We start from the raw sequence: 23,754 nt of genomic DNA, 5'->3' as shown, positions 1-23,754 counted from the left end.
AAGATCCAGAAATCATTCTCCCTTTCCTTTCTTCTTCCACATCCAACTGATCTCCAAGTCCAGCCAATTTTACATCTTAAGCATCTCGACAGTTTTCCAGGCTCTCTGTCCCCAAAGCTATTATTTCTCATTAGGTCCCCTACATCATCTCTCATTTGGCTCAGTGCAACAGTCTCCTCTCCGGGTTTCCCACCTCAAATCTCTATCCTTCCCAATTTACTCTCCCTACCATCACCTGAATCTTTCAGTTACCCCTCTACCAAAGCTCTTGACAGCCTTGCTCTGCATACAAAGACCTTGTCCAGCCAGCCCAAAACATACAAAGTGTCAGGCACAGGAAGCTGCTCTCACATTCCTCTTTTCACCTCTTATATCTGGCTAACTAGAGGGATACTTCATATCATAGCACAATGTCTACCACACCTCTATCAAGCCTTCCCTCATTATGCCAGAGAGCTGGAGATGTTCCTCGTCCTATAATCCTACTATACTTTGTTCATACCTCATTAGAATAATATTTAGATAATCTGTCTTCCCCAAAGACTGTATCTCCATAGTCCTGACTAGCACAAACCTGGCAAAGGTAGGTGATGCTCAATAAATATTTGTAGAATTAAGTACACTGTTGACAGTATTTCTACTGAATAGAATTCACTTTCCTTACCCTAATATTAAGGTGCTGCATGACCTTCCTGGTTCTAACCAACCTTTCCTTATCAAGTTCTGATTCTGCCTAATAATATCATGCCTTTACTCCCAAGACTCACTAATTGAGAATATTCTCTTCCCGCCGTCTTCTATTGAAGTCCTATCCATCTTTCAAGAATGTAGCTCAAGAGTTCTCACTTATTCCTAAAGCTCCAAGTTCATTCAACTCCGAGAAGGCTCTCCCTTTCTGTGAACCCCTACTGGGCTTTATCTACATCTTTCTTAAGATCTTAACCATTCATAACTTTGTATTTTAAATATTTACCACATTGTCTATTAGACTATATCCTCTTTGAGGAGCAGAAACTAGGTCTAATTCATTTTTTTATCACTCCACAGTCCTTAGCATAATACCACACAGATGGTAGTCTTTTAGTGAGTAAACAAACATACAGTAAACCTCACAGCTTACAAAACAGTTTTATCGATATTTTTCATTTGAGTTGTTCTTCATAGCAACCAAGGTATACAGAAAAGAGATGAGGGAACTAAGAAGAGAGTTAAGAAATTTATTTAGAGTTCAAGAGCTATAAAGAGAGAGAGTCAATATGAAGATCAAGTCTTCTAATTCAAAGCCAGGCACTATTTTTTTTGCTACCACATCAAACTACATCCTTCCCCTCCGTTTATTTAATTTTTATCTGTCTTTAAGGATCAAGTTAAAGTCCCATCTCCTCTATTACCTCCCCATTTGCTAAAATCACATAACGCTTGTGACATACTGCTTTGTATTTTATGTCTCTGTCTTTTAAAGACATAAATTGGATTATGCTATACCTTTCCCTAAAACTCTCCAATGGCTTCTCACTGCATTTAGAATAAAAATAGAAACCTTTATTGTGATCCCCAAGACCCAAACTGCCTCTCATCTTTACTACACCCTCCTTCACTCACTAGGCTCCAGCCACACTAGCCTCTCTTCTGTTCCTCAAGAAGTTATGCTTCTTTCCTGACTTGATGTCTTAGCAATACTGTTTTCTCTTCCTGGGATGCTTAGATCATCACATAGCTGGTCTTTCTTGTCATTCAGGGGTCTATTTATTTATCAACCCTATAGTGAGGCTCTCCCTCATCAGAAAGATAAATGAGCACATCATATACCCCTCTCTTCCCACCACTGTCTTGTTCATCACTATATCCCCAGTGCCTAGAACTATGTCTGGTGTGGAATAAGGAATCAAAAGATATTTATTGAATTGATGAATTAAAGAACAAAGAACATGTTTATCAACTACTTTTCTAAATGCTGCCAGCAAATACTAGCAGAATGCTTTGTATAATTGCTATCCAGCTAATTAACTAATAGGCATAGGTCTACTGATAAAATTCTCCTTAAACTAAAAAGATTTAGGAGACAGAATAACCCTTATCTCACTAGTTTCTTCATATAAACATTGAGATAAATTTATTATTTTTATTAACAACCAAACATTTTACATCCATTATCCCACAGGGATTTAATGAGTGAAACTACTTTTTCTATTGTAAAACTATCTTCATTTCTTATTTTTAATAACTAGAGGGTCCTCTTGATTAGAAGAATATATAGTCACAGAAGAAATACAAATGGCCAGTAAAGAAATTTAAATGCTCCCTTCTCTACTAACCAGAAAAGGCAAAATAAAAGGATGGTAATAAATTTGCCATCAGAATGGCAAAAATTGGAATTTTGAAAGTATCAATTATTCATAAGAATGTACAGAAATGGTCACTTACATAAATTATCAGAGGGAATATAAAATTGCAGACTTTTAAAAAGCAACTGGGCAATATCTATCAAATGCTTTTGATCTGCAATTTCACCTATAAGAACATACCCGGCAAAAACACTTCCGTAAGTGTCAAAAAGTTATTACACAGATATTCTTTAAAGGATTGGCTGTAATATAGAAAATATGAAAAAATAGTGCCCAACAACGGACAGTTAAAGCCTGAAACACTTCATTATTGGAATTCTATGTAGCCATCTGGAAAGGTCTTCAAATCCTATTGCTAAACAAAATAAGCATGTAAAAAAAAAATTAAGGCATAGTAACATTCTTAATGTTTATGTGTATGTATGTTTGTATATAAGCATATACGCAGAAAAAGGATATACACCAACTACTGACATGGTAATATATTTGAAAATAGGAATGAAAAGAACAAAGCGTAGCTTTCACATCTTGCTGTGTATGCTTCTGTACTGTTTTCAAGCATCTAGTATATAACTTTTAAATACAGAGTACAGGTTTAAAAAAAGGTAACACAATTTCATTGTAGAGAACTGAAAAATACAGAAAAGTTTAAAAATAAACACTAACAGAACTTGCCTATGGTTCTGGTGTAGTTTGTATGTCCTTGATTGCTATTCTGTTATTCCCGAATAAATCCACTTTTGCTAGGAGAAATAAATTAATTAAAACAACAACAACAACAACAACAACAGGGGGTCCTGGCTGGCTCAGTCAGTAAAGCATGCAACTCTTGATCTTGGGGTCATGAGTTCAAGCCCCACATTGGGCATAGAGATTATTTAAAAAAAAGAAAAAAACAACAACAACAATATAATACTCAAAACTCATTAAAAAAAATAAATAAACACCAACAGAAAAGTTTAAAAATGAACACCAGAAATTACAACAAACCAAAATGTATGGTACAAAGAAACCTTGTCACTTTTTTAAATGAAAATAAAAAAGGTTGTACAAATTCATTCTTACTCCAGTACACACCAATTGCTTAACCTTTTTTTCTTTTTTTAAGATTTAATTATTTGACAGAGAGAGAGACAGCGAGAGAGGGAACACAATCAGGGAGAGTGGGAGAGGGAGAAGCAGGCTTCCTGCTGAGCAGGAAGCCGGATGGGATGGGATGCGGGGCTCAATCCCAGGACCCTAGGATCATGACCTGAGCCGAAGGCAGATGCTTAACAACTGAGCCACCCAGGCATCCCCCAATTGCTTAACCTTAAAAAATTAAATTTAGAAAATCATGAGTACTTAAGTAACACTAACTTAAAAAATACTATAAACATGAATGCATATATTTTTCATAATAAAATATTTCAAATGTTTCCTCATGCATATTGAGGAGATCAATACAGCTAATCATTACACATACTACAAAATAGATTTTCCTCTTTCCCTAGACCTAGGGACAGTAATGAATAATTACACCAGTTCATGTATTAGGCTCAACCAAAGCATCTAGAATTTTTTTTTTTTGATACCAAAAATCAGACCCTGATGGAAACAATTTTAAACCAAAAATAAAAGTAGGCATTTATAAAAAATTCACAGCCAACATCATTTTGTGGAAAAAAGACTAAAATGCTTTCCCTATAGGATCAGGATCAAAACAAGGAAGTCCAATTTTGCCACCTCTAATTAACACCATACTTGAGATTCTAGCCACTGTAATTAGGCAAGAAAAAATAAATAAAAGGAATCCAGACTGGGGGTGGGGGGTAAAACTATCTATTTGCAGATGACATAATCTTGTACATAGAAAATCCTAAGAAATCAACTAAAAACTATTAGAACTAATAAGCAAGTAAACAAGATGGCAGGACACATGATCAATATAGAGAAATCTATTGCAGTTCCATACACTAGCAATGGATAATTAAATGAAATTAAAAAACAATTCCCATTACAACAGCCTTAAAATGTATACTTAGGAATAAATCTAACAAAAAAAAAAGTTCAAGGACTGTACCCTCAAAACTTCAAATTACCAATGAAAATATTGAGGGAACGTAAATAAATGGAAAGACATTTCATATTCACATATTTGATGACTTACCATTAAGATAGCAATACTCCCAAGTTGATCTCCAGATTTAGTGCAATCACAATGCAAATCCAAGCTGCCTTTTTGCACAATTTGGCAAGCTGATCCTAAAATTCATGTGGAAATGCAAAGGACCCCTCTCCCCCTCCATAAAAAAGGGGAAAAGATCAAAGCAATGTAAAAGAACAAAGCTGAAAGACTTGCACTTCCTGATTTCAAAATTAGAATAATCAAGACTGTATGATACTGGCAGAGGGTGGACATGTAAATCAATGGACTAGAACTGACAGCCCAGAAATAAGCCCTCACATTTATCGTCAGTGACTTTTCAAAAAGGATGCCAATAAAATTCAATGGAGAAAGAATAGTTTCTTTAACAAATGATGTTGGCACAAATGGCTTTCCATACAAAAGGATGAAGTTGGACCACTTTCTCTCACCATACACAAAAATTAACTCAAAATAGATCAAAGACTGAAATGTAAAAGCTAAAACTATAAAACTCTTAGAAGAAAATATAGGAATAAATCTTTGTGATGTTCGATTAGGCAAAGTCTTCTTAGATATGACATCAAAGCATAAGCAACAAAAGAAAAAATAAACTGGACTTCATCAAAACTAAAAATTTCTGTGCACTAATGGATGTCAACAAAGTGATACAATGGGAAAAAATTTTTGCAAATCATGTATCTGTACCATAATTTAACTGCTCCCCTATTCACTGTACTTAGGTTGTTCCCAGATTTTTTTAACTAGGTTGGCATCATTCCTCCCATTTTACAAGTAGAAAGACCAGAGCTCAAAAAGGATAAGTGAGCTGCTTAACAGTGCTCTGCTACAAAAGCACCAGAATGAGTACCTAAATCCACATCTGTATAATTTCTAGTCTTTGCTTTTTCCTTTATAGTGGCTATCTACCCAGTCAACCCAAGACAGAAGATCTGCCAACCAGATAGGAGTCTTTTGGTTGTTCTCTTAACACTTCACCCTAGGAATTCTTTCCTTCTTTTTTTCCTTCTTATGGGTCCACAGACAATGACTCAAAAGTTAAGTGACTTGTCCAAAGTTTACACTGTTAGAATGACCTAAGTGGTTACAAACAAGTTACCTAGGGAAGAGTCCTTTTTTTTTTTTTTTTGCACTAAATTAAAACTGACTCTCCTGAATACAAGAGTTCTTCTTTCTAGAAGAAATGACACAGGCATATTAGTAACCAAAATATATAAAGAACTCTAGAGATTCAACAACAAGAAACCCCAATTTTTTAAAATAGGTGAAGGATCGGAATAAACATTTTCAAAAAAAAGATATATAAATGTCCAATAGACATATGAAAAGATGCCCAATATCATTAGTCACTAGGGAAATGCAAATCAAAAGTAGGGGAGATATGAGAACAAATATAATAAAAAGACAACAACTGCCAAGGATATGGAGAAATTGAAACCCTCATATATTGCTGGTTGGAACATAAAAGTGATGCAGCCACTGAGGAAAACAGGTTGGCAATTCCTTAAAATGTTAAACATAGAATTAGCACATGACCCAGAAATTGCACTCCTAGATATATACCCAAGAGAAATAAAAACGTATCTCATGAAAAAAAAAAAATCTCATGCAAAACTAAACACAAGTGTTCATGGAAGCATAATTCATAATAGTCAAAAACTGAAAACAACTGAAATGTCCATCAACTGAAAATAAAATGTGGAATATTCATACAATGGAATACTAGTTTGACCTAAGAAGAAATTACTGATGATACATGCTACAACATAGATGAACCTTAAAAACAGTGTGCTTAAATGAATTTAGTCAGTCATAAAAAGCCATGAATCATATGATCCCATTTATATGAAATGTCCAACATAGACAAATCCATAGAGATAGAAAGTAGATTGGTGGTTGCCAGAGATGTGCAGAGGTGAGAATGGGGACTGACTACTAACAGGCCCTGAGTTTCTTTTTGAGGTGATTAAAATGTTCTAAAATTAGTGGTGATGGCTGCACAACTGAATATACTAAAGGCCACTGACTGTACCAGTTAAAATTAGAGTAAACTGCATGGTAGGTGAATTATATCTCAAAAAACATGTTATTTTAAAAACTAGAAAAATTAAATAACATAAAACCAAAATGTTTGTGTTTATTTCCTTTACATTCCTTATGAAACACCAGAAGTTAAGAAAATAAAAGAGTCATGACTGACTTTTTGCGGACTTTCTTAGGCAAACAAGTTCTAGTCCACTGAGCACATGAACTGTGTTTGTCTTCGTGTTTCACTGAGCCATAGCCTGATATGTGTTTTTGAAGAGAGAAAAAAAGAAAGATGGTAAGAAGAGTAGAGGGAAGGTTTAATACGTGATCTGCACAAAGGCACATTCTTTTGATTGGTCCAGCTCTAGTCATTACAAATTTATTCATAAGCAAAATTAGACCCTATTAATATCAGAAGGATTTTTTTTTTCAAAGTCTAAGGTGCTGGATATTTTCTTATACAAATCAATTTAACATCATTTGTTGGCTATCTATTTCCTATCACACGCTGTGGTAAGTGCTTAAGAGACACTAAGATTAAAAAAGAACCCCATGGGACTTACAATCCAGTGGCTGAAGCAAAAACAAAATATTATGTAAATTTTCATCAAACTACACAAGCCAGAAGCGGAATAAGTCAAAGTACTAAAGAGGGGGGAAAAAAGTCCATGTAGAATTCCATACCCAGCAAAAATATCTTTCAAAATGGAGACTTTTTCCAGACAAATGAAACAGCAGATCTGCATTATGAGAAATGTGGAAAGCCACTTCTCTCACTAGAGGAAAATACTACATCAAAACTTAGATCTACATAAAGGAATGAGAAGTGTTTGAAAAGGTATAAATTAAAGCATATCAGATATAAATGATTTTTCTCATTTTTTAATTTCATGTCTATAAATAACATACATAAGTTATATATATATAGAAACAAGACATATGACAAGAATGGTACATAAGAGAAGAAGAAAAATGTAGGCATACTCTTGTCATATTATATTATACATGAAGGTAGACTGTGATAAATTAAAGATGTATATTATAAAACCAAAAAGGAAATCTTTGTGACCATGAGTTTTGGGGTAGCACAAAATACACGAAATCATAAAAGAAAAAAAATTGCTATATTGGACTTCATCAAATTCTGCTCTTCAAAGTTACTGTTAAGGAAAGGCAAGCCACACAATGAGAAGAATCATTTGCAAAATATTTGTATCTGACAAAGAACTTGTATCTAGAATATGTACAGAACTCTTAAAATTCAATGAAACAAATAACCCAATTCATAAAGAATATGGACAAAACATTTTAAGACACTTCACAAAAGGTATGAAGAGCAAACAAGCATATGGAAAGATGCTTAACATTATTAGTCATCAGGCATTTGCAAATAAAACCATAATGATGTACCACTACACATTCACCAGAACAGCTAAGAACAAAGACTGACAAAAACTGAAGTCTTAGTGAGGACGTGAAGCTACTGGAATGGTCATATACTGCTGACTAGAATGCAAAATGGTACCATTTTGGAAAACAGGCTGCTTATAAAGTCAAAAATTCACTTACTATACAACACAGCAATCCCACTCCTAATTTACTCATGAGAAATAAAAACAAAAGAAATATATTCAAATGGTCACAGCAGCTTCGTTTATAATAGCCCAAAACTGGAAACAACTCAAATACTCATCAACTGGGTAATGACAAGCAAATTACTGTATATCCATGGAATGTATAAGGAAATGGAATACTACTCAGCAAAAACGAAGAAACCACTCAAACATGCAATAACATCGATGAATCTAAGTGAAAAGCACACACCAAAGCTTACATACCATATTATTGATAAGAAGTTTAAGAAAGGTAAAACAAATGTGACAGAAAGCAGAGTAGCAGTTGTCAAGGACTACAGGTAGAGTAGGGGACAAACTACAAAGGGGCCACAGGAAACGTTTTAGGGTAATGTTATCATGACTGTGGTAGTGGTTACACAAGTATATTTGTCAAAAGCCATTTAAATGTATATTTAAGGGAGGGGGGATTGGTTAGCCCGGTGATGGGTCTTAAGGAGGGCACGTATTGCATGGAGCCCTGGGTGCTATACGAAAACAATGGATCGTGGATCACCACATCCAAAAGCAATGATGTATTGTATGGTGACTAACATAACATAATAAAATTTAAAAAATGAATAAATAAATGTATATTTAAAATTGGTAAGTTATACCTTAATACAACTGTTTTAATGAATGAATGAAACATGTCCAATATACTGGGGAGGAAGGGGGGGCAACAACTCAAATTAATGCAAGCCTGAATATGAGAAATCACTTCTGGATGAGATTAATGAAGATGACACCTCAACTATGGCTGGAAGAATGGCCAAGCAGGATTAGCCAGTTGAGAGAAGGGCATAAACTAAAGTGCAGGGGACCTGCAATTCCATGTTTTTAAAATAGTAAGGAGTCCAGTTTGTACTGTGATCAGCATGCATACACACACACACACACACACACACACACACACAGAAATAAGCGTAGTTTGGGTCCATCTCAGGTAAGGAATCTTAAGTGCCCAGCTCAAGAATTTGATTCTCTAAGTATGTTTTATAGAAAATTGATAGAATTAAAGTGGTATTTTAAGATTAATTTGAATGCAGAAAACAGGAGAGGCCTGAAGAGGAAAAACCCAAAGCAATCAGACCCAACAGTAAAAATATAAAGGAGAATAGATAAAGACCACTGCAAAAGGACCAATAGAACAAGCAATTCACAAGAACTGTGGAAGGAGAAGAGATGAAGTATTACTAAAGTTTTGGCACTGGGGGCCTGGGAGCAACTACTATCACTTAAAACACATGAACATAGGCATAAGTTAAGAGTTCTTAAAACATTTTGGGGCGCCTGGGTGGCTCAGTCAGTTAAGGGTCTGCCTTCCGCTCAGGTCATGATCCTGGATTGGAGACCACCATCGGTCTCCCTGCTCAGTGGGGAGTCTGCTTTTCCCTCCCCCTCTGTGCCGTCTCTCTCCCTCTCAAGTAAATAAATAAGAAATCTTTAAAAACAAAACAAAAAAACCAAAACATTATGTAAACAATGTTAAAAAACAAAAGACAAACTCATGGTATCTATTTGTTATGTCACAAAAACAGTTAATACCTCTAACACACTGAAAGCTCTTATAAATTAATAACAGAAATGAATCAAAAAATTAAAACATTCAATAAACAGATTAAAATAAATTCAGTCTTACTAAAGAAATGCAAATGAAAAAAATGGCAAATTTGACAACTCTAAGTGATGGTGGGACTGAGGAGATGAGCACTGGCACACTGTTGGGAAACAAAAATTGGTAAAAGCCTTCTGAAGGGCAATATGACACTGTATCAGAACTACAAATGTGTATACCATTTTTGACCCAACAATTTTACCTCCAAGAAATCCAATATATAGGAGATAATGGGACAAATGCGCACACCAACTATTTGCAGTAGATACATACACATCTCAAAAATTTTAAAAATAAAAAACTAAGAGTCTAGCAAAATGGACTTGGCCAAACAAGTTACAGTACATCCATACAAAAAGATACCAGAAGCCAACAAGAACATACTACAGAGCACGGCATACAAAGTAGCACTGTAATATGTTCCCATAATTCCCAAGATTTACATAAAATCTTTGGTCCCTAATGCATAAATGCAGAGAAGAATCTAGAAGAATGTTTTTCAAAACGTCAAAGATGATCATCTCAGGTGGTTGGATTCAGGAGGCCTTTTAATCTCTCATACTCTTCTGTACTAACTGAAAACTTCCACCTTGAACCTGTAGTATCTTTGTAAACAGGTGAAAAATAATGAAGAGCAGTATCAGAAAAAGGAATCACTCCAAGAAAGGTGAACTAATTAATTTAATGTTAAATAAGTTTGGTGAGTCAATAAAATATCTCAGTGAAAGTGCCCCTATGCAACTGAAAATGCAGAAACAGAAAAGTGGGGAGGGAAGCAGCCCATTAACTACTTTCAGTTTTCAGTTCCTCTCACTACCTTTTTCATTTTCATTTTATAAATTCCAATTTTTAAAAAAGCAAAGGGAAAAAAAGAGAAAGAGGGGGGCAAGCCAAGAAACAGACTCTTAACTACAGTGAACAAACATGGTTACCAGAGGTAGGGGGGTCGGGGGATGGGCTAAATAGGTGATGAGGATTAGAGCACACTTGTTGTGATGAGCACCCGGTGTTGTAGGGAAGCACTGAATCACTGTATTGTACACCTGAAACAATATTACACTGTATGTTAACTGGAATTTAAATAAAAATAAATAAATAAATTCCAGTTTTTAATCTTCTAATCTACATTCATTTTGTTTTCCAAATATACTAAGAAAACTAGATTCTCTCACAATTGAGATGTGTGGAAATTCAAGGAACAAAAATCACCGCAAACAAGTAATACTTCTGAATCTAGCCTGGTACTTTTCTTTCTAACATCCACCTTAAAGCTTATAAATATCTACCTATAAAACAAATCCAAGAAAAAGCAAAAATAACAACAATAAAATTTAAGTGGTATTCATAGAAAAAGTACAGAAGAGATCTAAAATGATCTAAAATGTGAATATTAAGCAATATTAATTTTCCACTGATTTTTCAGAAATAGCTACAATTTTTCAGAGTTAGGAAATAAAGCTTGGTGTACAGTTTGTTCGGAAAATTTTCACCAAGAAAAACAGATCACTCATCTTGATTAGTACAGCAGAGTGCAAATATAAACACTAGGTCTGAATTTATTCTATATTCACACTAAAAGTGACTCCCAGCATCCTCAATTCAGTGAAGTAAAGCAGCAGCTGGAAAGAGGAGGTTCTTAAATTCTCTCCTTACAAAATAATCACTTCACCCATCCTAGAGCACGTGTAAACCAAAATAGCAAGTAAGTTTAGAGATGCAACTGCAATCTGCATAGTTGGTTGCATTAATCTGTGGAGAAAAATGCTATTTAAATTAATTCAACCACTAATAAATACATGTTAAAATTTGTCCTCCAGGAGCTTACAGTCTAGTAGAGAAAATACAAATGTAGCCAGCCAAATAATCAGAATATTAAATAGAATTTTTTTAAAGCTCTATTACAAAGATAAAGCAAAGTGCCATAGGTATATAAGAATGAACTTTTTCTCCATGAATGGAGCAAGATCTCAAGGTGGTTGAACTGGAGCTCGGTTTTGAATGCAAAGCCCAAAGCAGAGAAGGGAGGGTAGGAAGGGCATTTCGAGGTAAAAGAACAGCAAGAGTACAAATATAGAGAAATAAAAGTTTTTCTGAAAATAGAATTTTGACAGAATGGGGCCAGATCATAGAAGGCATTACCTGACAATGCACTGAAAAGTCTGGGCTTAATTCTATATAATGGAAGTGACACAATCTGACCAAGACTTTAAAAAAATTCTCCTGAAAAAGAATGAACTGAGAAGAAAAGCATGGTAACAGGAAGTCCGATTAAAAACAAAGGCCTGCGGGGCGCCTGGGTGGCTCAGTTGGTTAAGCGACTGCCTTCGGCTCAGGTCATGATCCTGGAGTCCCGGGATCGAGTCCGCATCGGGCTCCCTGCTCGGCAGGGAGTCTGCTTCTCCCTCTGACCCTCCTCCCTCTCATGCTCTCTGTCTCTCATTCTCTCTCTCAAATAAATAAATAAAATCTTTAAAAAAACAACAACAACAACAAAAAAACAAAGGCCTGAACTGAGGAGCTGAAAATGGAAATGGGATAAATATTAGTGTTAGAACAAATACATGATAAAAACTATGTAGATGTAAATGCTGGGTAAAGTTTGGTCAGAGAAGGAGCAAAACACAAGACCATCTTGAGAATGAAATAGGTGATTACAGGTTTGGAGACCTAAGACTTCACCTAAATTTCCATTCCTTTCTAAGTGTTTCTGCATTTATTCTAGTATCCTATATATCTTACATTTTTAAAAAGCATTGACATTCATCTAAGGATACTCATGATTTATTTCTATTAAGTACAAATCAAATCAGTAGCATTTTATGAGTTAACACGAGCTTTTTTATTATTCTGAAATGTCTTCATTCTATATATTCCTGAACACAGTTTTAGGACAATTACACTAAATAAACCATGGCAGAGGTACCCCATATCATACACAAGTAAATACTAGTAACTTCACTTATTTACACCTACTGGTCACCCATCTTTAGATTCCCAGGGTCTCTATACTATTCCGTAACTAAGGCTTCTGCTGCCTCTCAGAGGAATAGAGGAATAGAATCTCCACAAGTTCAGAGACAGAACCAATTAAAGGTATATGTAACAATTTATTGTCCTGATTGTAACTGATCTGACTTGAGTGACTTCAGATCAAGATATCCCACTGCAAAAAAAAACCAACTGTCAATAACTAAGTATAAAGTCTTCAAGGAATGTTTTTAGACTCATATCATAAAAGCTACAAGTTAATGAGCCAAAAGAATCTCTAAAAGAATTTGTTTTCTACAATCCTGAAAAAGCTGCAAAGAACGGCGGGGGGGGGGGTGCGGCGGGGGAGGGATCGATGCATAAATACCCTAAGAGAAGATGAATTTTAGCAAAACAGATCACTACACGAGGCGGTCAGCTCCCTTGAATGCCCTGACAGTATCAATACCCAATATCAAGTGCACATTACTTCAATCAGCACAGGGTTTGAATCCAAGCTGACCTTGGAACAAATCACTTAACTTTTTAGAGCTTCAGTTTCCCAATCTATGAACAGAAATGTAGGGGGTGAACGTATGTTGTTAAGTATTTATCAATACCTGGCACATAGTAAAACCCAAACGTCAATACCATTCCCTCCCTTTAAAAACACCTCTACTACACTCTCACATTATAGGGTCAGTCAGCAATATTATGTGACTTCCCACACCCCAATAGTCAAAGAGTAAAGAAAATAAGGTAAACTGGTTATATAGAAGAAATGTAAAGCTAAGGAGGGACTGATGAAAAGAAAAGCATGAACAGACGACGAAGGCCTAGAGCAGACAGTGAATTAAAAGTCAACAGGAGAGGATTTACTCTAGGAACTAACACCAAAAAAAAAAATCTTCATACTGTGGTTTGAATACTATTTTCATGCAACTCCTTAAAATATCTACACTGACAATTCATTAATACAGAAGGTCCATGTGGGCTGGTAAAAGATCATACTGCTTTCTTACACATGGTCTCTATTAAATACTTATGCAATCTAGGCCCACAATATTTCATAGGCTCAGTAAACTCCATCATCTCTTCATTTACCCATTCAACAATTATTAAGCGACGACTTGTGCCAAATACTATGCTGAACACTAATAATACAACGGTCGGTTAAGACAGTATAGCTGCCTTAAGAGAGCTCACAATCTAGCAGTCTATTCATTAAATAACATGGGCCACTTAAAACATTACTAAACTCTAAAAGTAAGTAAAACTTTTTGTGTTAAACTGGACAAATGAGTTCAATTAATTGTTCCTAAACAGTAATAACACATTTTCTGTATTTAAAAATCTTAAATTTTTCCAATCAACAATGTTAGGTGTAAATTCTGGGCCCCATATTTTAAGGACAGTTGACAAACCAGATGTAATGTGAAAAATCTGAAAACCATACTTCATGACAAATGAAGTTTTTGGCCCAGAGAAGACTCAGAAGACATGGCAAGTGTCTTACATTTGAAAGAGGTAGCAGCATACAAGTTTGCTCTGGTTAAACTTGAAGCAATGGGTAGAAAGTTAATATGGAGGTAAATTTCTGTTTCAGTGTGAAGAGTTCCAATAATTCAAACTATTCAGTAATAATTCAACCACATTACATTTCCATAATAATCTACAGTATTTCTTTCCATACTTTACAAAACATGAATTTCCACGTAATCCTTGAAATAATACCAAAAAAAACACAAGTATTTCTCTGTTATAGTTTAAGGAAACTGAGTTCCCAAGGGAGGGTCTTGCTAAGATACTGGGCAAAGCAGGTCTAGAACTCAAGTCCCAAATCTAATGGAACAGGCTGTCTCAAAGTAATGTCTTTCCATGTCTAGATGTATTCAGGCACACACCAAATGGACAGCTGTCTGGAATGGTGGCCAAGATACTCTAAAGCTTCGTCCAAATCCAATCCTTTAGAAATACCAGTTTGGTCAGTGTAAAAACCATGAAAAGATTCAGCAACGAATGGTCCTCTAGAATGCAAGCTTCATGACGGCAAGGATCTCATCTTCCTTCACTGATCTATTCCAGTCCCTAGAACAGTAACTAGCATGTGATGTGCTGTGTAAATATTTGCTACATACGAATAACACTAATCATACATACCACTACTCCACGAAATATATACATAAAATACATAGCACTATTAAGGACAGGACCTTGCTGAAGTATCCAGCAACTAAAAATTCAGATAACACAAACTGTATTCTTAAAAGTGCATCATACACTCAAAGTTGCTATCTGAAGTCCTGAAACTTAACCTAATCAGTTTTCAAAAACAGTGTCAGCTGCAAAAAACAAACAAGCAACAATAACAAAAATGCAAACCTTCTGGCAAACCTAAAATATTTTAACTAAAAGTAAAATGCAAGGTCTTTACAAGGTATGAAGGCTAAATTTGGGGAAATGAATTTTCAGTGTTGATAGACCTTTGCTTAAAGCATCAACTAGCATTTTAAGTGTGCTTGAAAACTGTAAGAATGAAGAGATTTGTACAGCTGCTTTCATTTAAGGACAAACTCACACCCAGATCTCTACTTGAATCCCATCTTGACAAGTATTTACTAGGATGACACTTCAAAGAGATCTGCTAATTTTACAAGTATATGCATTGAGATTCAACATAATCTACTTAGAGGTACTTGCATCCACTTGGCATTACTGAAAACTAAGACCAATAGGAAAACCACAACCAACGAAAACGTCATTTTTTAATACCCTAAACGATAAGGCCTAGAATTTCCAGACAGCTCAAGGAACAGAACCTGCAAAATATTCGAAAGTTATTTTTAGTTTGTTTTGCTTAAGGGGTAGGCAAAGATCAATGTTCACACTTTTCCTGAAGAACAGAATCATGTAACAAGCAAGGTGTAACAACCACATAAAAGATTTACTCCAATTTCACTAGATTAAATTATACCTTTTAAAGGTTTCTGAACAAAGATGGTTGATATTTAAAAATATAACTAACCTTTAAATGTAATTTAATATAACAGTAAACAGTGCGATACCGTAAGGATGTACTAGACCATTCACTTGGTTACACCAATTAATTATACGTTATTAGCAACTGGGTGTCATCACAAACCAACAGTGAAACCACAATCTTGTCTTTTTTTTTTCCCCAACACTCAAAAAATCATTCCGCAGAAGAATATCACAAAAAGGGCATCTTCCTTGAGAACTGAGAACTCTTAAGTTTCCACATAAGCTTCTGTCACATATTAAAAGAATAAACTTCACAGAAAAGCTGCACATTTTTCCATCGCTGTATTCACCACCAGCAACATTGGCAATCCATATCTAACTCTGACATCAGCCAAGTGATTCCGATTCTCCTTTACAGTATGTGGGTCCGTTCCTAAGTCTCCAAAGATAAAACCTCTTCAGAGAGCTTTCAAATCATGACAAATTAAACCACCTCTAGGTTTACCCAAAGAAAATTGCTGGAAATGCAAAGAGCAGTTGAAAGAAACCTGTTAACAGGTTAATGCAACAAGTTTAAAACTTTGAACTCTTCCTTCGAAATCTTTCCCGGCCAGAGGGAGGAGAACAAGTCTGCAGGACCTGTTGCTTTGTCCCTCCAACCCACTAAAAGGTGTCACGGGCGCGCGCAAACGCCTCGCCCACTTGAAGCCCGATCCGAAGTTGGGTTTTTCCAGTGCCGGCTGCAGACTTCGGTGGCTCCGAAGAGGCCAGTCACCACTTTCCCTGCCTCCTGGGGATCTGGCCCGCGTAGCAGCAGACGAACGCACCGGGGGGGAGGGGGGCGGACTCACCTGATCACGGGGCTGTAGGGGCTCCGGGAGCGGCGCCAACTGCTGCTGCTGTAGGGGCTGGGGGACACGTCGCCGCCCCGCTCGTAGGAGCTGTGGCGGCTGTAGCTGGGGGAGCGGCGGCGGCTGTAAGGGCTCGGGGAGCGCGGCAGCCGCCGAGAGTACGGGCTGCTGCCACCTCCTGCCGGGCTGGGGGACTTGCGGCTCCTCAGGCCCTGCGAGGCCCTGTGGGACACCGGGCTGTCGTCCCGACCTCCCAGCGGGCTCAGGGACCGCTGCCGCCGCCTGTAGGCCTTGGGCTCGCTCTTGTCCTCCCGGTAGGCCTTGGGCGGCTCCTTGTAGGCCGAAGGCGGCTCCTTGGACGACTTAGTCCGGCTCCGGTGGGCCTTCAGGTCTCGATCTTTGCGGCTGCTGCTGCTGCTAGACGTGGCCGAGGCGCTTTTCCGGCGGCCGCCGCTGCTGCTGCTGCTGCCGCTCTTGGCGGCCTCGGCCCGCTCCTCGCCGCTGTGGCTGTGGCGGCTGCGGGACTTGGAGGCCTCGCTGCCGCCGCGCTGCCCGTCCCGCCGCCGGTGCTCGCGGTGGCGCTCCTTGCTGCGCCCGCTGCTGCTGCGGCGGTCCCGGCGGGGCCTGCGCTCCGACCCCTCCCCGCGCCGCTGGGTGCCGGAGGAGGAGGCCGGACTCCCGCCGCTGCCCCCCGTTCCCCCGGCAGCCGTCGCCGCCGTTGCCGCGCTGGCCCCCCCCAGCAGCAGCCCCTGCTCGGACTGGGAGCTCACATCCTCGTATTCCACCAGCGGGGTCACACCCCCGCCGCTACTAGCACCGCCACCGCCGTCCTGCTGCGGCTGGGGCAGCGAGAAGACCCGACGCTTCTCCGCCTCCTGCCCGGCGCGGGGCCCGCGGCGCCGCTTCTGCCGCCCTCCTGCGCGCCTCTTGCCTCTCGCCAGCCGCTTGACCTCCAGAGGGGGGCCCGGGCTGAAGCAAGAGGAGGAGGCCGCGGCGGCGGCGGCTGCGGCGGCGGCCGTGCCGGGAGCAGCCAGGAAGAGCAGAGGCGGCGGGGGCGGCGGCGGTTGCAGGAGCTGCGGCTGCAGGAGCGGCAACAGCAGCGGCGGCTGCTGAGGGGACAGGAATCGCCTCCGCTTGCGGCGTTCCTCCAACTTCTTCTCCGCCCAGCTCAGGCCCCCGCCTCCCCCCAGCGCCGTGTCCGAGCTGCTCGGCATCGCCTAGAGCCCGCCGCAGAGCGCGGCGCGGGTGCGGCCTCCTCCCGGGTCAGATCCTGGCCATCTCCCCCGCCGGAAACGGGAACTGCTGCGGCGGCGGAGGGACACCGAGCGCCAGGGCCGGCCAGAAGACGCGCCACGATAATCCGGGTCAGGACTCGGGTCCCTGGGTTCCAGGTCACAGTCGGGTATGCAGCGGCCTCCGGGCCTGAGGGAAGCAGGAATCCGGGTGGCAGAGCTCGCGATCGTGCTCGTCGTCCTATTCTCAGTAGCAAAAACACCAGATGCGCCGGGCGCTGACCTGCGGGGGAGTCCGGAGTCCTCCAAGTGCCCCCGGGGGTGGGGGAGCGGCCTCGGCCGCGCTCTCGGCTCGGGCAGCGCAACGCGGAAGTACCACCTTCGTCTTCGCTTCACTCCATCGCGCCCTGACGTTGGGTGCGAGTTCAGGGGAGGGGAGTGGGCGAGACAACAACACGCCTCCGCCGCCGCCGCCTCCTCCGCGTCGACGTCGTCCTCCTGTGGTGGCGGCGACACACGGCGGGCGCCTCGGAAGTGGCCTGGGCCTGACAACAACTCCCGGCCTAGGGCCTCGCGCACTCTGCCGCCCGCAGGGACGGGCGGCGGGGCGGGGCGAGGCGGGGGCGACCGGGCTGCGGCTCACGGTTGGGGCAGCGAGTGTGCGGGGCTGGGCGGGGGGCTGTTTCCGGGGAGATAGGGGCGGCGGGGGGGAAGTTTCTGAGCCTGTGGCGGTGGGTACGGGCCCTGACTTTCTTCTTCCTTCGTCGCCGCCGCGAACAGAGGTGGCGGAGGTCCCCTTTCCTCCGCTCCCCCCCCCCCCTCCACGAGGAGGCTCCTGGTGTGCGCGGCCGGCCCCGGCTCGCTCCTCCCCTTCCCTCTCCGATCTTCGTCAGGAGGAGGGAGGGCGACGGGACTTGCTGGTTGGGCCCTAACCTCCACAACCCCTCCTTCTCGCCTCGCTCTTTCGGCCTTTCCCCCTCGGCCCTGACGCAAGGCCGGGGGCGCGCACGCACGTCACGCTCCGAGAAAGCCGAAGGTGAGTGGTGTTGGGGCAAAGGAGGCGGGAACAAAGTTGCCGCGCATTAGCGTGCTCGCTCCCGCCAGGGACGGGCGTGCGGGCCGGAAGTGGCGTAACGCAGAAACGGCTCCACTTCCGGTGAGGGTGGGACTATGTGTGAAGAAGGGTTAAAGAAAGGAGAGGATTCGTGCACCGCCCACTGCTGTCGCCTGAGTCCGTCGCAGTGATGGCACGCTGGTCGTGCCTGTTGCGTCCAACGCGCCGTTGCATCGTCTGCTTGTTGAAAGGTCACGGCAACAGCAAGAATTTGGGGACTCAATAATGCCGTTAGGGGCCTTCTGGGCTGGGTAGTCACCCCATCATGTACCCTCTGCCAAACCGCAGGGAGAAAAGAGGGCACCCCGCAAAAGAAGGCGGAGGTGGCATTGGTTTAAACTGTCTTACCTACGCCCAAGTTCGAGGCCCCATCTTAAACCTAAAAACACACTTGGGAATCACAGGCTCGAGCTTTAGTAACACTGAAATTCACTTTAAAAAAAAAAGCCTTAAATTAATTCGGGGAGTAAATGAAACGTCAAAAGGGACTACTGGAAATCCCAGAATTATTACCAGCAGCTTGAAGTCAAAATATTTGCTCAAGTGAGGGCTGCCCTCCGGCACTTCACCCACTTTCTCCTTGATACCTAAACCTGTGGAACCGCCAAACTGTAGCCATGCGGTAACTTCACGTCTCATTTCTTGTCTTACCAAATTTACCTTTCAATGATAGACTGGGCTTATAGAATAATTGAATTAAAACTTAAAGGGGTTATCGGCTCTGAATATGCTTGAAATATCTTGCTTTTTTTAGAGATTTTATTTTTAAGTATCTCTACACCCAACATGGGGCTCAAACCCGAAGGTCAAGAGTCCAGTGCTTTACCACTGAGCCAGCCAGGTGGCTTTCATGTGCTTGAAAAAAAAAGCTAAGCAGTCCACTCAATGACTACATATAGCAACCCCTTTGCGAGTTTATTTTTTCAGATCATCAGTTGGTTCTTAGTTCCTAAACACTTGGTATCCATCCATCATTGATGCCCTAGTGTAAATATTTTTAATTGGCTTGACATCCACTAACACTGTATTTCAGACTGGACTAATCTAAGCTAAAAATCAGACTTCAGTGAAAGAATGAATACAAAGGGTGTGTGTTTACTGAAGGATAAAGGAGGCGGCAAAGCATTGCCAAGGAAGGTAGACCTGGGTGGGCCACACAGTGGGGCCTAGTGTGCAGCCAGCAGGAAGTGGTAAGGGCACTGGGAAGCTGAATAGAAAAGTAAGGGGCAAGGTGCATGTGCTATGGTGAGCGCTGTGAATTGTGTAAGAATTGAATCACAGACCTGTACCTCTGAAACAAATAATACAGTATATGTTAAAAAAAAAAAAAAAAAAGATAGTAGGAAGGGAAAAATGAAGGGAAAATCGGAGGGGGAGATGAACCATGAGAGACTATGGACTCTGAGAAACAAACTGAGGGTTCTAGAGGGGAGGGGGTGGGGGGATGGGTTAGCCTGGTGATGGGTATTAAAGAGGGCACATATTGAATGGAGTACTGGGTGTTATACGCAAACAATGAATCATGGAACACTACATCAAAAACTAATGATGTAATGTATGGTGATTAACATAATTAAATTTTTAAAAAAGAAGAAGAAAAGTAAGGGGCAGGGTGCCTAAAACAAATTTCTCCTTGGTAGTATTGCTGAATGAAGGTCTTATAGTCTGCTAAAGACCAGTTAGCAAGTGGCTTTTTCCAAAAAATAGGATTAACCTCTACTATCATTGGATTTTGAAAAGCCTGGAGTAACAGAAGAGGAGAGCAAAATAAGAGGTTTATTTAGCAGTTTCTCAAATCTATAACCAATTTCACTTGAGAATGTCATCTATACTTGCAGGAAAACAAAAAACAACCTTGACCCATAATAAACGGGCAGCTTCCAGACCAGGGTTGCAAACAGAAAAGATGTACTAAAATATTTTTAGTGGGGTTTTGCAGCCCACATGTTTCTGCAAAGATTCTATCTTGGGAAGAATGGAAAGAAGAGAAGAAATGAAGCATTGTGAGCTCCTTAAAGATACCTTCCTGCATACACTGAAATACTAATAATACAGTAAAACTAAAAAAAAAAGAAAGAGAAAGACCTTTGAATTGGAAGCCATCTGTTTCTATAAGCTTGTCTACTTGTATTCATATAAAAAGATTTGAATTGCCACTTGGGACTATATTTTAGTATCTTGATGTTTGTGGGGTGTAATCTATTGCCTTCTGATTTTAAAAGAAAAAAAGGCAGGTGGTAAGTTTTTTGCTTTCTTTACTTATCTAACAGTCATACCATACCATATCAGCTGTTCTTAAAGTGTGGCTTGAGACTAAAACCTATTCAGTGACTCATGCTGTCAAAACTATTTTCATAATAAGACATGATTTGTCTTTATTACTCTCGTTTCATGAATGTACAATGGAGTTTTCCAGAGACAACATGACCTCATCATTCTGATGGCTAATGGAATGTGTTTGTGTGTTCATATGTTTTCTAGAATGTTATACGGTATTAGGTTTCTCAAATGTGTAAACATTTGGAATATCTGCATAACTCAATGAACTAATACTCTCCAAATGACTAATGGATGATGTTATAAAATCATGAGTAAAACATTCATTCAAAGCGCAAGAGTGACCAATGTGCTTTGATATAACAGTACAGAAAGTTCATTGATACGATTTCAGATTCCACTTTACAACTAACCTTTAAAAAACTACTGTGGAGTTTTGGTGTAGTATCAAAGAATAACCACAGATGTCTGGAAAGGCTATTACAATATTCCCTCTCTTTTCCAAGGACCTATCTCGTTCATATATTTTCACCAAAACAACGTATTGCAACAAATTGCATAAGGAGGCGGAAGTGAGAATCAGTTTCAGTTCTATTAAACCAGTCAATAAAGAGATTTGCAGAAACATTAATCCTCTCGTTTTTGTTTTGTTTGTAAAGATAGTTAAGTGTTCGCTGTGTTAATATATGATGGGGTTATTGTTATTTTGAATGAATACTTTTTAATTTTCTCCACTTTTAATATCAATAGATAAAACTCACATAAATGAAACTCTTTGTGGTCCTCAAAATATTTTAAGAGTATAAAGCGATCTTCAGACCAAAACCTTTGAGAAATAGTATACAAAATCATTAAAATTCTGATTCTCTGCTTCGTGCTTCTAATGATTTCTTTTTTTTTTTTTTAAGACTATTTATTTATTTGACAGAGAGAGACACAGTGAGAGAGGGAACACAAGCAGGGGGAGTGGAAGGGGGAAGCAGGCTTCCCGCAGAGCAGGGAGCCCGATGCGGGGCTCGATCCCAGGACTCTGGGATCGTGATCTGAGCCGAAGGCAGACGCTTAACGACTGAGCCACCCAGGTGCCCCCTTCTAATGATTTCTGCAGTGTCTTTCAACACTGTACCTCCTCTGGAAGAGTTTGGTTGTTTGACTTTCAATTAGGTTTTTCTCCACCTTGAAAAAAATTAAGCTCTTTTTATGTCAGCCCACTATTCTTTATCATAAGGAAGGTTATCAGCTTATTATTGTTAGAAAAGCTGAAACAATGGAACTTCTCAATTTAATAATAAAAATGTAGTGGCTAGAATTTACTGAGCACTTGCTCTGTATCAGGTTCTGTGCTAAGTGCTCTATTTTCTCATTTAATCCTCTCATCAGTACCTAGAAGTACAGTGACCATAATCCTGGGCTTATGCAGAATTATGCAACAATCAAGCATAATTGTTAATATTATCCCCTTTCCATCATATTAAAGTTTTCCAGTTTGGACTTAAATTATCTTATCATCCTACTTGTAAAAATTATTATCCACAGTTTACAAATGAGGAAACCAATGCATCAATAGATTAAATGTCTTGCCCAAAGTACATTGCTAGTAAATATGAATCTGGGATCCTAACCCAAATCTATCTAGCTTCATAGTCCAGTCTTTTAAGAATTACAAGGTGTTCCTGGGGTACCTGGGTGGCTCAGTTGGTTAAGTGTCTGACTCTTGATTTTGGCTCAGGTCATGATCTCATGGGTTGTGAGACTGGGCTCCTCCCTGGTCATGGAGTCAGCTTGGGATTCTCTCTCTCCCTCTCTCTTGGCTCCTCCCTCTCTAAAAAAAAAAAAAAAGAATTACAAGATGTTTCACAGTGATATCAGTACTGAGATTTATATTGAACACAAGTATAGTAATAAATTCCCCAATAAACACAAAATTTATGATAAACTTTTAAGATCAATTTCACTAGTAAAACTCAGAAATTAAAGATGTGCCTCTCCCATGCTCATCTTTCACACAGCTCAGAGCCCATACTGGGTATCAATCCTTTGCAGAAGACCAATGCAGCCTCTGTGTGTGAGCACATGTGGAGTTGGGGGGCGGGGGGGGGAAGCAATAAAGTTCTTCCTGGTTCAATAAAGCTGAAGAGTACCTATTTATAGAAGAGGAATGGTGGACTAAACTGCTAGAGGCCTTCCTAATATGGATTCTCCCTGATCATAAGTAACAGAACCCTGGTTTTGCAGGGGGTATAAATATGCCTAGCTAAAAACTACATCTCCCAGCACTCCTTGCAGATGAAGGACATAAACATATTATGCAGTTCTGGCCAATGAAATGTGAGTGGAAGTTGTTGAATGAGCCTTCTGTAAATGCTTCTTAAAATGGAAGGCAAATTTGGGCGCCTGGGTGGCTCAGTCGTTAAGCGTCTGCCTTCGGCTCAGGTCATGATCCCAGGGTCCTGGGATCGAGCCCCGCATCGGGCTCCCTGCTCGGCAGGAGACCTGCTTCTCCCTCTCCACTCCCCCTGCTTGTGTTCCCTCTCTCGCTGTATCTCTCTCTGTCAAATAAATAAAAATCTTTAAAAAAAAA

The 23,754-nt window shown here is 40.2% G+C and overlaps 1 protein-coding gene and 1 long non-coding RNA gene across 3 annotated transcripts in view; both read right to left on the bottom strand.

The window, feature by feature from the left end:
* The window catches only part of CDK13 (cyclin dependent kinase 13), a 122,392-nt gene extending 103,670 nt beyond the window's left edge, over positions 1-18,722 (bottom strand). Inside the window, exon 1 of one of the 2 annotated variants that reach the window (XM_031031442.2) lies at positions 16,551-18,722. In XM_031031442.2, coding sequence (XP_030887302.2) covers positions 16,551-17,764 — 1,214 coding nt within the window. In that variant the 5' untranslated portion in view covers positions 17,765-18,722. The remainder of the gene's footprint in view (positions 1-16,550) is intronic. The other variant, XM_081800763.1, reaches the window with a different exon arrangement.
* On the bottom strand, positions 68-16,522 carry LOC145716609 (uncharacterized). Its single transcript, XR_014139423.1, has 2 exons — positions 12,256-16,522; positions 68-12,032 (listed from the first exon to the last, which is right to left on the bottom strand). It is a non-coding gene; the product is annotated as an uncharacterized LOC145716609 (long non-coding RNA).
* Positions 18,723-23,754: the final 5,032 nt, after the last annotated feature.

The sequence above is a fragment of the Leptonychotes weddellii genome, chromosome 12, assembly GCF_054177405.1.
Source record: "Leptonychotes weddellii isolate Sample4059 chromosome 12, ASM5417740v2, whole genome shotgun sequence".
NCBI lineage: Eukaryota > Metazoa > Chordata > Mammalia > Carnivora > Phocidae > Leptonychotes > Leptonychotes weddellii.
The sequence above is the reverse complement of the archived record's forward strand: the minus strand, read 5'-3'. Positions and strand labels throughout refer to the sequence as shown.